The 15,325-nt window shown below is 34.7% G+C and overlaps 1 protein-coding gene across 2 annotated transcripts in view; it reads left to right on the forward strand.

Moving 5' to 3' along the window:
• The window catches only part of rst (irregular chiasm C-roughest), a 130,474-nt gene that overhangs the window by 81,761 nt on the left and 33,388 nt on the right, over positions 1 to 15,325 (forward strand). For both annotated transcript variants that reach the window (XR_012102707.1, XM_073077789.1), the window contains exons 6-7: positions 4,098 to 4,189; positions 6,657 to 6,765. Coding sequence is in view for 1 of the 2 variants with exons in the window: in XM_073077789.1 (XP_072933890.1) it covers positions 4,098 to 4,189; positions 6,657 to 6,765 (201 nt within the window). In the remaining variant the exon portion in view is untranslated. The remainder of the gene's footprint in view (positions 1 to 4,097; positions 4,190 to 6,656; positions 6,766 to 15,325) is intronic.

Genomic DNA, 15,325 nt, shown 5'->3' on the forward strand with positions numbered 1-15,325 from the left:
ACAGATGCTTTACCAAGGATGAGGACCAAGTTGGAACTACTCAGATAAAAATGTCTCACTAACCACGCCCTTCAAACTGGAACAGAGCTACCTATCACACTATCGATATAAAGCAGAAATATGAATATTAATTTTAGTAACTCAGAATATTATAAAGAAATCAAAAAATGCTGAAATTAATTAATTCATTCTTATAAATAGAAAAGGAACTGATGTTGGCGAAGCGAGCAAATTGAATAATATAATAGTATTTTCATACCGCTGAAATGATACTACGGAAAAGAGAATTTACATTTCCTTCAAAGAAATCCCGAGTCATGGTTAGGGTCGTAATAATGAGGAAACAACGAGGAGCAATTAATAAATCTCAGCAAAACTCGAGAAAGGAAAGAAGTTCATACCATTTGTACTTAAAGTCTTGCTAATTTAGGCAGCAAAAATGTTCCCAAGTACTTATTTAGTGCCGTGCTTAAATTCAACAGCCCTTAATTAGATCTAAACAGGCGGGTTTGAGTCGGTGAACGGTTTGAAGTACTTAGTTTTACTACGTAATTATTGCTGTTAATGCCGTTAGGGTTTACTTTTATTTTCAACGTTTATTTGTTAAAGACTTTCTCTAACCACTTCAGAGGTATAGTTCGCGCCAAACTACTAGTCCGCTTTGAAGTTGTTGCGAGCAGGTGTGTACAATTTGCTACGGCGACGCGATTCGCTTCTATATTCAGATGGACCAGCAGTTTAACGCGGACTTTATTTCTGTGAATTTACAATGTTATATTAATTTATTGTGTTACAAAGGAAAGCTGACTTCTTACCATGATCATTTAAATTTTATTATTATCCATGTTTGCTTTTTAAAAGCATTTAATTCTCTGTTTTTATTTATTATAATTTTACATTTTCGATATATTTGACAGTATAAAGACGCATAATTAAATTTAAACAATACGGTTTAATTTATGTAATCTATACCACTTTAACCATCTTACTCGTCAGATTTTGACTTTCAAAGATGTTATATCAACAACCAAAACACAAGATTTCAATCAAATTCGCTATCATCAATTCTAATTAAAAGATCCTTCATTAGATGGTTTCTATTTGGTCGTATCTCATTTAGCAGAATCGTCTAACCAGATAAAGTCTTGTTCTATTACGAAAGTGTAACCGATGAGAGGAATGTTTAGAGTAGTATATTTATGGTTTTATAAATAGAAGTGAGAAACAAAGAGAGAGGGAACGATAAGGGCGATGCAGTAACAGGAACGCACTATCTACAAATGAATATTCATTTAAGAATCCAAACAAAATGGAATAAAATTGAAGGCTTTTGTAATGTCAAAATAACAGTTTTTACAGCACTCATATAAAATTATAACGAAAATCAAACTGTTATTTTTATTTTTTTTCTGCCTGTGTCTTGCGACTAATTTTAAAAATGGCTGGATCGATTTTCAGGTAATTAGGTGACATTATAAGAAGTAACATGGCTGCTTTTGTTTTAGAAAAAAGATTCGATGAAACAGCTTGTTAATTAATAAGACAAATTGTAGTGTCCATTGAACTAAAGCTTACATAACAATTAAATGTTATGAAACTCTCTGAACATTTTGAAATACGTAAATCTACTCACTTCCAAATTATCGAATACTGCATTCATTGAAAAAAATATTCGATATAGAATGACGTAATAGAATTTGAACTTTGATACAAAATGCATCTAGCAAAATGTATGTAGTGTAGTGTATACATGATTACTATGTGCATTATTAATTCACATTTGAATGTAAATGTTTCTACCCAGGGAGTAAGATCGTTTGTCGCTCATGATGAGACACGTCTGCTTGGCGTCCCAAATGTATTTCTAAGAATATCTCAGCAGAATCCGTATCTGTTAAATCCTTTGAGATTTTAACTCGAGACTGAAACCCCCAATTTATTTAAACTGGTGTCAACGTCCAATTTATTTGTACTGGTGATAAGCCTGGGAATGTTTCGTTTAATCTATTCAAATGGAGTGAATAGGTATGTTCCCCATGGGCCTGGATACAATTAGGGGTTAAATTGAAAATGATGTCAGTACGAAACAGGAGGGCCCCAAAGGGAGCAACGCTTTTACCAAATATGTATTTGGCATATCAACAATATAAGACTTCGAATTTTAAGAAACTTGCTTAAGTTTTTTTTATAATATAGAAGTAGCAAACGAGCATGCAGTCCATCGGATGTTAAGTGGCTACTGCCGCCCATGGACATCTGTGATCAATCTGACATAGGATTAGATATTTCTACCTGAGGTAGACCACATTTTCGCCGCTACACCAGAGGACTAAGCTGGAACACCTCTGAAAAGTATGTCTCCCTTACCCTTCAAACCAGAACACAGCAGCGCTTAACTCCTATATGAATTTAGTATATCAGCAACATAAGGCTTAGAATTTCAAGAACCTCGCTTAGGATTTGCATACATTTTCTAGTTGTTACTTTCATGCTGAAATTAAGTAACTGTGTATGAAATTTTACGCTGTCAGCTCTGAAATTATTTATCGTGCTTAAGTCGGATCTGCATTTATTATACAGACTTTGTCTAGAATTTTCTAGTCCACATTTGTTTTTAATCTAGTGTTGGAGCGTTTATTTTGAATATAAATTGTGTATATTTTCGGTGCTAGCGTTACATTTATTATTGCCGCAATGCGGTTGTTCCACCACTTCTAAGGGTTGGATATCAGTAAGTAACTACAGGAGAGTGACATATGGAGTATTTTCAGCACACTCCTGCAATCCATTTCTCTGTGCGATAATTGACATTTGCAATCTACGGGTGTCTGTATCCTGCCCAGAATAGAATTGGTATCCTTCACAAGGGGACGTTTTTTTCAAGAGGGGTCACATGTGCTACTCCTAAGAACAATAATCTTAAGTTAGTATTTCGTATATTGCAGTGTGCACTAGACCAGAACGTAAAATCTACATCTGTATATGCAGACGTCTTCTCAGTTGGCTTAGATCTTGGACTCTTCATCCTAATTGATGCATGCCTTACTCTACGACCATTTCGTTTTTACGGCTGTTACCTTTTATCTTTTTGGGTTACGAGTCGACGGTCATATGACTGACGTTTTATCATCATGAGTACTCGCATATAGCCGTTTTTAGTATTACTAGTCAAATTGTAATTTGTAAAGTATTTTTGGTATCGTATAGTGCCTAGCTTAGCAAGAGTGTGGCTCTAACGATAAATAGTTATAGCAGAAAAAGTAATAGTCGAATTAAACTACAGTAAACAAATGAAAATGACGCAATCCTTTGATGAATTTGATCCATAGCTCAGCTACCTTGTCTATCTGTGGTAGAAAGACTACCTTATTCTAGGATATTTTAGCTTTTGAGTATGATAAAGTTATGAAAAATCGCCTGTCTTTTCTAAGTAGTATTGTTTGCGCTCAAAATACCAATAAGAATGTTCGTATAAATCATATGAAGCTAGGAAGCCAAGTTCAAAATTTTAAATAAAGTTTCGACCCGAGTGACGTCAGGGAAAATTGATAGTCCGTTAATAAAATGTTAATTTCGATATTGAAGCGATTTATTAACAGTAAAATAATAACGCTAAATGCTTTTAAAGCTATTTCATTATAATTGAACGAGAGTGCAGTCAATACTGAGCGAATATAATTTAATTTGATTACTTTTAGCGCTCTTCATTTAATAACCTTTTATATTTGAGCTGTTATTATTCTTATATTATTCGTAATTATATCGGAGGTATCAGATTTTTATATTACATTTTTATGCTCAAAATTTTATGGACTTAAACCTGTCTGTTTTTCATAACATTTTCCAAATATATTGTTTTAATATTCTTTGAATAATCAACTTAACCAATCGATGTGTATTTATTTCAAAAATATATTAAATAAATTTAAATTACAGTAATGGATTACAATTATAATTGAAAAGTTTTTAAGCATTAAAAAGTATTCGCTAATACTAATTTGTCTTAACATATATAACGAACCTATTAAAATATGCTATTTTTGTCAAATCCTAAAATATAGTGTTGTTATATCGTTAAAACATAACGTTATTTTCAGATAACATGGGTTGATAGCAACGCGGGAGTTTTGACGCAAGGCGTGACGTACACAGTGGAGCCTCTGTCTGACGGCCAGAGGTTCACCGCCAGGTGAGTTCTGAATTATAAATACGGTTTAATTTTAAACTTTCAAAAGGGAAATGGAGGAAGTGAGCTGAGCTGTTTTGTTTCTGTACTGTGTTGTCTTATGGATATGTGAATTTATATTGTTGTTCTTTTTTGTCAAGAATTTTATAGTTACACTACGATTACCGACTTATTAATGATAGATGTATAGGTCGATCTATTCCTTGAGGTCTAGTTTTGAATCTAAGTCCTTTATGTGAATTCCAAATCAATTATTTGAGGCTGTCAATCAATGTGTCTGATAGTTTCATAATTTACTCAAAAGTGTGCGAAACCAATCGGAGACTGGTCAGCGCAGAGCAAATTCAAACTTAAACATTTATCATTCGTATCAAATTCTTGTCCAGTACTGTAGTTTACCACTAATTGATACTCCGAGAAATCAGCGAAAAAATCATTTAACTTGTGCCATACAGAAATAATGAGATTAACAATAAATGCATATCGTGTAACACTAATTTGCACACTACTTACTATAAGTACATTGACAACGTGAACCGGTCCAAAAGACCCTTCATTGTAATTGAAATTAGGGTTGTCATTACAAGTGTTTGCATTGTTACCTAATTGTATTTGTTGATGGATTAATTACAGAACTTGGCTGCGACACCGCACCTGTAATTACATGTTAATGTTGACTGAGAAGTGTTATTCAGTTGATAGCTATTTATGTTTGATTTCCACTGGTATTATGGCTGTTTGGTGAAGTTTTGGTTTACTTAAGTCTAATTTACTTGAGCTACGACTTATAGTTAGTGGAATTATAAATGTTTATTAATAATATACACTTCGTATATATTTATTTCTACGCAACAGGAAGTTTATTAGAATTTGATTTTAGTCTTTATATTTGAATTTATAAGTATTTTTACCAAGCTTTTATTAGCTTGATATGTAAGTATGTAACAGAATATTTGAACTCGATTTTTACCCGCTTTCAACGGTCCGATTAATTTTAAATTTTGAACACTTATCAAGAACCGATGACATACACGATTACGATACATGATTTTAATAATTTTGTTACATTCTCCTCATTAGTACCGATTTACGATATTTCTTGATCAATTTTAGCGTGGATTTTAGTTTGTAACTATAAGTATTATTAATAGTATAGATATGATGACATTGGAAGTAGATAGTTGTTTATTTAGATGTTTTCATAAGCAATAAAGCATGTTAAGCTGTTTATTCAGATGCTTAACCTAACTGTATGCAGTATAGGCGATTTAAATCATCCGATCACGGTTCTGCCAATAATCACTAACATTCTTCATTGTTCTAGCCAGTTCAAAAGCTCCAAGTTCAATTCCCAGCCAAACAAAGAACTATAAGTGGAATTTTTATATTCTACACCAGTATACAAACACTTATATAGCACTTTTGTAGCATTTTAGGGTTAAGTGTAAAACTTATAAATTTCACTTCAGAATTCCGCATAATTGATGCCAAAAATAAATTCATTTGCAATATTTTTAATGAATCAGCTGATATTTCAATCTGGGCACGTGTTAATGCAACTGGGTCAATATATACGGTTAAAACTGACCCCATCAGGATTGAAGTGTTGCTTGATAGAGATTTAATGGACCTGGGAACCTATTTATGCATTATTAATTAATTTTAATGGTATATTCCAAATTTTTTGATACGGGGAGACGAAAATCAATAGATTAAGATAGTCCAAAATAATACAAATTGTTTTTTATCCGACTGCGGAGGGTAATGTTTTAGAACAAATGTGTGAATGTCTTGTTCTTTACAATGTCATACAGCCCAAACGGCTTGACCAATTAAACATATAATGTGTTGCTATTGGATTGAACTAAATTGTGGGAGTTCTTTTTTATATTATATGAGTAGCAGACGAGCATGCAGTCCACCTGATGGTAAGTGGCTACTGCCGCCCACGGACATCTGTAATCAACCCCAGATAAGATTAGATATTCCTACCTTAGGTCGGCCACAGATGCGCCGCTACTCCTAAGGACTAAGCTGGAAGGCCTCGGAAAAGTATGTCTCCCTTACCACACCAAGAGGGAGTGGCATACACTACATTACTGCTATATTCAATTAACTAGATTTAAGTAATCCAAAGTGTTTTTCTATATTAAACTACTCATATTTCACTCTTGGACATGAGCCGAGTTGGTCCTCGCGAGGCCAAAGTCTTTTCGACGATTCTCTAAAGCGAATAGTGGGAGTAAAAATATTTGAATGAAATATGTATAGCAATCAGGTGAAACCACCAACCATTCGTTCGACTTCGGAGGCACCACTGCCACATCGTGTTTAGCCTTATAAAATCAATTTGAAGCACTTTACTATAATACTTCCATATTACAAAAAAGAAACATTCATTGCTACATTCGCACAAATGTGTACTTCTGTCGCTACTTTAATACTAAACCTAACAACTTGCGTTTGACAGGTCAATAATAAAGATGGCGCCGAAACAAGAACACCACAACCAAACCTTCACGTGTCAAGCACAGAACACCGCCGACAGAGCGTACAGAGCGGCGAGCGTGTTGATTGAGGTAAGTCACACATAAACCTTCCGTCCTTTGCACACACACAAATAGGCAGAGGGAGAGATAGAGACGCACATAAAAGTTTTAACTGTGACGTCATCAGCGCCATTTACAGGAGGCGTTTTTACGTTTTACTTTTTTAAAGACAAAGAGAGAGACAGAAAGTTGCTCGTAACCCAAAGGTTCTAAGTGAAGAAATATACTTAGTTGAACTGTGACGTCATCATAATCGTTTACCTGCTATTCCATCCTGCTTAGTGCATCTAGGAAGACCGCAAGGAAGCCCTCCGTCCCGTTTTGTCTGATTTGGGCTCTGTTATAGGAATTCGTTGGGGGAATTCATCACACCGGGAAGACATCATATAGGATCAATTCTCGTTTGATGCATCTATTATCTACGCATATATCTATGCATAAGTGTAAACTACACTTAATAACACACCCACACACACATACACACCAACTGCATAATCCTACTTAAAACTATGACAGAAATTGTAAGCAATTGTAAACCTAACGCAAATTATTCTCATTAAAACATTATCACTAATTCTAATCCAAATGCCACACAGATGTAAGTTACGCAAATCTGACACAAATACGAACACAATGTCACAATTTGTAAATAAATCGAAATTAATTGCTGTTCCCGTAGCAACTCTTTCCTCCTGATCTCACTCGAATCGAATAATTTATTCCGAGCAATTATAAACTCATTGTCAGTTATGTACAGTTTAATTAAAACCTAACTTTCGCGTGATTCATTGTTAAGCACAACTTCACAATTAATGATTTGTTAAGATTCCCATAATTTATCGTTCGTGTTTTGGATTAATCAAAACGGTATAAACTATAGGTTGGTGTGGTTGATTTATGATTGCGAAACGTCATCAGTAGCTAGATGGATTGGACCACCCATTTGAGACCGCCTTTTATTTATAACGTTTAAAAAATGTTTTTGTAACATTGGATTATCATCTGATGATAAATAGTCACTGCCTTCATGGTATATATGTAACCAAGTCCCTATAACGGGGATTCTTCTTGAAGTCAAATACAGTTGTGTTGCAACTCCTTAGGACTAATTTCGAAGACCTCGGATAAATATCTGTCTCTTACCACCCCTTACATATCGAAACGCAGCATATGTGGTAATAGATACTTCCGGACTCGAACCAGGAAAGGATCGAACACCCATAAATGATGTGATTTCCGTTAAATAATGTCTAAAATATATGAAGTTGTTAGAACTCTTTGTGCGCTGTACCCTGATGACTAAGCTGGAACGCCTCGGAAAAGTATGTCTCCCTTACCACACCCTTCAACACAGCAGCGCCTAGCACTGTTGTAATTAGGCAGAAATAGGTGTGGCGGTGGTGCACCACTTTCGATATATATATTACATGGATTACATGGATATATATTATATATTACATGTTATAACACATCCCGACAAAACAACAGAACGAGAATCTGGAAACATAACATTAGAATACAGTCGAGACCAGCACTGGTTTATCATTCTAAAACATAACAACATTTTCATTTGAAAAATGGATTTTGCAAACAATACCTTTGAGCGTCCTTTATGATAAGTCGTGTGAGTTTATCTGGATCACTTTACTCGGTGGTCCTTTGTTTCATCCTCAAATATACTTTGTTAGGACGAGAGCGAAGTCGACGAGAGTGCTGGCTCCATGTTTGAATAGAGTGTGCAGTGTAAACATCGATTTGTATAGTCAACACATTACTGTCCCACTGCTGGGCACGAGTCTCCTATCAGAATGAGAAGGAATAGTCTATAATCCTTACTATGTTTCCTTCATTGCTAATTGGCAGAATTATTTATTATTGAAATTCCTGTGACGTTAACTCACTCTCATTATTATTATATTTCTTATCGTTATACTTCGAATAAGCAAAATGGGTTTTAAAATAAGTTTCATTAAACAATGTGAAAATTTGCTATTCTGAAGCGAAATATCATAATAAGACACCCTCGTAGAATACATTCTACAAGTATATATGAAACAGGGTTGAAACCACCTCATTATTTCTGACGAGGATTTCTTGCAAAATTTTCCCGAATAAAACCCCGTAGACGGTCACGACTTAGAGTACAATATCGTTAATACACGTAGACATATAGAAGCTGTTGAAAATGGCAAAGATTAACTTGAAAGTAGAATAAATGTTGTTGAAATGAGCGCTGAGAGTCACTCTCGACGTAACAGATTTTGAGAGATCATAAGATAAGAATATATAACAGTAGGTAGAGCATTGCGTTGAAACACAAGAACGAGGGTTTGTAAAGGAAATCACAAGGGTTGAGAACTTGGAAACATATGGTATAAGCTAACAGTGTATAAATATATGTATACATTAAAATGAAATGGAAAGGTTAATTGAGAAATAATAAAGAGAAATAAAAGAAAATAAGCAATGATTAAGAATAAAGGAACATCAAAATGTGCATTCTAATAATGTATTTAATGTCAGTACCATTTCTAATTTGTATGATTTTATAACTTTTCATAATCATTTTATTAGTTCAAAGAATATGTATTCCAAACAAACTTATTAATAAAATAAAATTCTGAAATATTATTTATGTTTACTCTCTGTAGCTGATATTCGACAAAAAATAACATGAACCTAAATATCTTAAACATATTCCCCATATCACAAACTATTGAAACAAATTCTACAAAGGAATAGCTAGAAACGAATCGCAATAAAGAACTATATCTAGAATATGCAACGGAACTAAACATCGATTTTTATGTCCAACTCACAATACGACTATCGCTGTCGATGTCGCATTGAGATTGTTTGTTATTCCGTCTGTTCATTCCTTTTGTTTTCTTTTTTGCATTCAGTTACTGCGAATTGTTTCAAGCGATGATAGTGCGCTTGAAATAAAGTGGATTTTGATTTCAATATCTCATATTTATGTTCCCAGATTCATAAAGAATTATTTATTAGAACGTTGTATCAAATAGAACTTTTGCCTCAATTGTCTTTATTTTTTATCTTATGAATCGTTTGCTATGTTCAGTCACAAGCGTTAATATATTACTATGGGCACTGAACTCGTTCTTAGGACAGATATTTTTGCTAATGTGCCCATAGTAATATATTTATGCTCGTGACTGTACAATATAGTTTTATGTATGGATGAAAGCAATAAAAATCAGTATACATTTTGCGATGTTTATTGAGGTCACGATCAAAGACGCGTGCAATATATTTAAAAAACAAATTAACATAATCTTTAGCAAATTAAATATTTTTCTAAATGTTTGCACTTATTGTCAGAGTATAGGAACAATAGGATGCAAACAAATGCAGAAGCAGTAGAAAGTATTATGACTTAGCGACATAAGTTTGGACACTAGCGATCAATCGGTATATATCCGATTCTCATTGTTTGGCTTTCTAGACCATTCATGTTCTACACGAGCCCTAGGGCTATACACGCTTCAAAAAATATATCACTTTTTACCATTTTTCTATAAACATGTTTCCATGATAGTTGTTTTCAATATATTTTCTACAATAAACACAATTTTATTACACTTTGTTAATAGACTCTTGTTCGTATTGTCATCGTTTATGATTGTGATGGTTCCGTTTGTGTATTTCTCTTTTGTTCTTTTTATTTCTGCATTTACTCATTTTAACCCTATTGTTTGGGCGAGGCTTAGTCTTTTATTTGAGTGACGTTTGACGTATAATGAATCTGTCCGTTGAAATTATTTGAAAAATGATGGGTGAAAATTTAGCGTCTTCACTGCACCGTCATCTTTGGATATATTTGGATTATCCGTTTATTAGCTTCCATATATTGTATAGCCCGCTTAGAGATAGATTTTTAAATATATTTTCTTAATATCTCAATATTATACGCACATTTGTCTAAAGTTTTATACTTCTAAAATGTATGCTGTGTGTCAGTTAAAGTTAGTGTATCGTTTGTCTTTTTTGGTCGCCCTACCTCTTTCTCCCTTATAATAGCAGAGTCAAGTAGTGCTGTAATCTTCTTTGAAGAGCACAGTAAAGGATATACTTTTCATCAGGAGACTCATCTTTTGTAAACTTAAACTTAATTCTCAAGATTAGCAACGTACTCGTATATATGAGGCTGATCTCAGGTACGAAATATAATAAAACGCTAACTAAAGTTACTCAAATTATTAACTTACACTACGTTAACCCATTTAAATCTGTTGGTATTTTGTAATTTCCCTGTAAGTGATTTTTTGTAAAATCTTATGAGAAATAAATGTCTTCAAACGTTAAACGTTACGAATCCAATCCTACTTGAGATTGATTAAAAATCTCTATTTCAGTGCCTACCTCTTATCAGTTGGACTGCTAATTTGCTCCTGAAACTCCAAAAGTAAAACTTCTCACGTCTTGCGCTCAGTGACCACTTAGCATCAGGTGGATTGGCAGCCAATTTTGTACTTTACTCTCACATAAAATATTCAATTTCCCTTTGCGTATGCGTAGCCCTTAAAGAAACTCATTTATTATTTCTTTTCCTTACATTTAAATACGTGTTCGCCTCCATCCCGGCTTTCCACTTTTCCGACCGTCGTAAATATGCGATAAGCGATCAAATATTTTTGGGAAATATACAGATATTTTTATAGGCCTATCGCTGTTTTTTATAGAAATGGGAAATGAACTAATGTGTTTTGGTAGAATAAATTAAAAAATAACATTTCTCTCTTCTTTTTAGATATAATTAATAAGACATGGACACTGATTTATTTTTGATATAAAGTCGTCAATGCAAAACAACTTTTGTGCGAGATTTTTGAACTTTTTATTTACTTAGTTTAGTTTAGTTAGTATTTTACTTACTAAGATAGCTAAAATATATGATAACTAGTTGCTACGACTGTAATATCAAGTCATGTTCTTCCATGATAATATCTAATCCTATCTAGTATTGAATAAAGATGTCCATGGGCGGCAGTAGCCACTTACCACCAGGTGGACTGCATGCTAGTCTGCTACTCCCATATTATAAAAAAAATGTTAACCTACATATAGTCGTGGCTTTACTCGAAGACGGCAGCATCTAATTCTTTCTATAACTTCAAACACTGATTTTAAATATGTTTTACGTTTCAACCTGGGTGTGAATAAATCTTGACATAATATTCCGGCTCTGGAATATTTCTTATTGCATCGGGTTTATAACTGAACTGGCAGACCCGGCAAACTTTGTACCGCCTCAAAATGTATTTATCAAATATATTTCATATAAAATATAGCCTATGTTACTCGTAGATAATGTAGCTTTCGAATGGTGAAAGAATTTTTAAAATCGGTCCAGTAGATTTTGAGCCTATTCATTACAACCAAACAATCAAACAAAGTTTTCCTCTTTATAATATTAAGTATGGATTGAAAGAAAATATAAAATATTTTTTTTATTTCACTCGTTTCTCGTATCTCGACCACAGTGAAACAAGTGGTTATGCCTATTTAAAATTACCTCCATGTTCGTCTCGTTTGAGCCTAATTGGTAAAGTATGCACACCCAACACGTTTTCCCAACATACTGGTATTGTTTTGGGCTGTTTACTTATTCGCATCTCGTACTGCCCTTCAGTCCTTTTTTCGAAGGTGAGCTAAGAAATTCGGAAGGGCGTGAGTTAGGGAAGGGTTTCGTACATTATTTATATAGTGTGCGTGTTTTTGCACTACCGCGGTTTTTAACGGCTTTTTGTTATAAAGGATCGTATTCACTGTCATTTTTTGTTATTGAAAATGTCAGTAATAAGTAATAAGTAATCAGTGTCTAGTAATATTTTTATTTTATCATAATATTGTTTGCCTTGATCTAAATATTGTGTGTTAATCGCTGGCACAATCAATAAACAGTTTTCCAAAATATAAACAGTGCTAGTACATATTTCTGGTAAAGGTAAATTTTTCGATGTGACTTTTACATCTGAAAATTCCGTCAAAGTCGTTTCAGCATCCAAGGTAAGCCCTTATTTACTCACTAAAACTTAAAACTTAAACTATTTTAAAAAGTGACAGATAAAACACAAAAAATGAAAATCATAAAGACATGAAATCTAAATTATTAACATTTAAAACGAGATTAAAACCAAAATGAAATACCGTAACAAGTATTAACGACTATCGGAGCACTTTACCGATACCGGATCGGATGTTATGAAAGCTCTTAAATGGAAAACTTTACTTTAAGCTTTAGAAAGCTCCACTTCCCGGTTAGATTGAATTCGGCTTTCATAATTTGTTCTCGATTGAGTATCGCTTTTGATTTCTTGAGTCGAATACGATATTGTATCAATTTTGGGAAAAAATTATGAATATTTTAATATACATAATTTTAATAAAATCACTTGAATATTTTCTATTAAATTTTAATGTCCCAAATGCCTTAATATATTTTCATATAAGCCAAAACAAATAATATTTTACTAAAATTGTGATAACTAGCAATTATTATAAAAAAATCAGACTGCTTAAATATATAGCCCAATGACGCCTCCTCTATTAAAATCCTTCAAGCCATTTGGGCTGTAGGGGGTGATAAACAATATGTGATAAATACATGTACATACGAATACATACAACATATACACATACAGACAAACGCTCGAACATTACCCTCCGCAATCGGGTAAGCTTCTAACACTTTGTTATAACTATTTGTGATTGATCTTTTATTACATCAAGTTATCTTCTAAATATATATAACTCAAAGGACGTAGTGATCTATCAACGCACAGTCCAAACCACTGGACGGATCGGGCTGAAATTTGGCATGCAGGTAGATGTTATGACGTAGGCATCCGCTAAGAAAGGATTTTGATCAATTCTACCCCCAAGGGGATAAAATAGGGGATGAAAATAATACTTCGTAACGCGAGCGAAGCCGCGGGCAAAAGCTCGTCTTATGTAGAACCTTAAGAAATACGAACAAAAAATAGAGTAAATGGAAATATTTAAGTATCGATAAAGTATTATTTACAAAGAAATATGATCTTACGCCCACTAACATAAAAACAGCTTTCAGGAAAACACCCACACGAATTATTTTTAGCGTCAAAAATAGACGGGGAAAATACAAGTTGAACAATTAGGTACGAAACCCCATTTATAGATTTTATTGAAAGAAAGTATATCAACATTTTATACTTAGTGACTGTACTGTTAGTATACATAACCACACACATAAAACATATTTAGGGGGTGTACCGTAAGCTTCTATTTTTTATTATGTCGAAATAGCTAATAAATTAGCAGTCCACCTGATGGTAAGTGGCTACTGCCGTCCATGGCCATCTGTAATCAACTTCGATAAGATTAGATTCCTACCTAAGGTTGGTTACCTGTGTTGCTAGGTCTGAGGACTAAGTTGGAACGTTATGGACAAGTATGGGTTCCTTACCACACCCTTCAAAGCAGAACACAGCAGCGCTTAACACTGATTATTCGGCAGAAATAAGTGTAGTAATGGCTCCATAGTGGAATCAAAAAAAGTATACTTACCTTTTCAAAATAAAAATCAAATATATTGTAACGGAGTGATTTTTAATCTGTGGTATGGTGGGGTACGGGAAGCCAGTTGTCATAATTTTTTTTTTTTTTTTTTTTTTTATATTTGAACCTGACGATAAAGCAGACGTGCTACCTGATGGAAAGTAGTCAACGTCGCCTATGGACATTTGCAACACCAGAGGAGTCGCCAATGCATCGCCGGCTTTGAAGGAGAGCTCTTTTTGCACCTTTTTTGAAGAGCCCCATGTCATAGCGCTCCGGGAATACCTCAGAAGGAAGTTCATTCCACATTTTGCACGTCCGTGGCAAGAACGTCCGCGCAAATCGAACCGTGGAGGACCGCCACGAGTCCAGTTGGTGTGGATGGAACTTCATCCTTCGGCGAGTGGTGCGATGGAGGAACGGTGATGTAGGCACCAGGTCAAATAGTTCCTGGGAACACTCACCATTGTAAAGCCGGTAGAACACGCAGAGGGAACCTATGTCCCTCCGTAAACTTAAAGGTTCTAGCCGATCGGAAATCCTCGGATCGTTGACGATTCGTACTGCGCGTTTCTGTACGGAGTCAAGTGGGTTAAGTTGGTATTGGGGTGCTCCTGCCCAGAGATGCGAGCAGTACTCCATGTGGGGTCTCACTTGCGCCTTATAAAGCAGAAGGAGTTGCCCCGGAGTGAAGTACCGCTTCGCTCTGTTCAGAACGCCCAGCTTCCTTGATGCCAACTTCGCCTTAACGTCCAAATGACCCCGGTATTGCACATCACACGATATGTCAACTCCTAGGATCCCTATACTTTTATCAATGGTGAGTGGAATTCCCTGGAACCGTGGCGCTATGACGAATGGGGTTTTTTTAGCGGTGAACGCGCAGACTTGCGTCTTCGTGGGGTTGAACTCAACAAGGTTAAGTCGACCCCATGTCGAGACCTGCTCCAGAGAGTTCTCGATTTCAGACACAAGTCGGATTCTGCTTTCCTCCACGAGAGTCCGAGAGGTGTTTGCACGGCCTGTGTAC

This window comes from Epargyreus clarus, unplaced genomic scaffold, assembly GCF_041222505.1.
Source record: "Epargyreus clarus isolate Ecla_fem2 unplaced genomic scaffold, WU_Ecla_fem_2.2 ptg000011l, whole genome shotgun sequence".
NCBI lineage: Eukaryota > Metazoa > Arthropoda > Insecta > Lepidoptera > Hesperiidae > Epargyreus > Epargyreus clarus.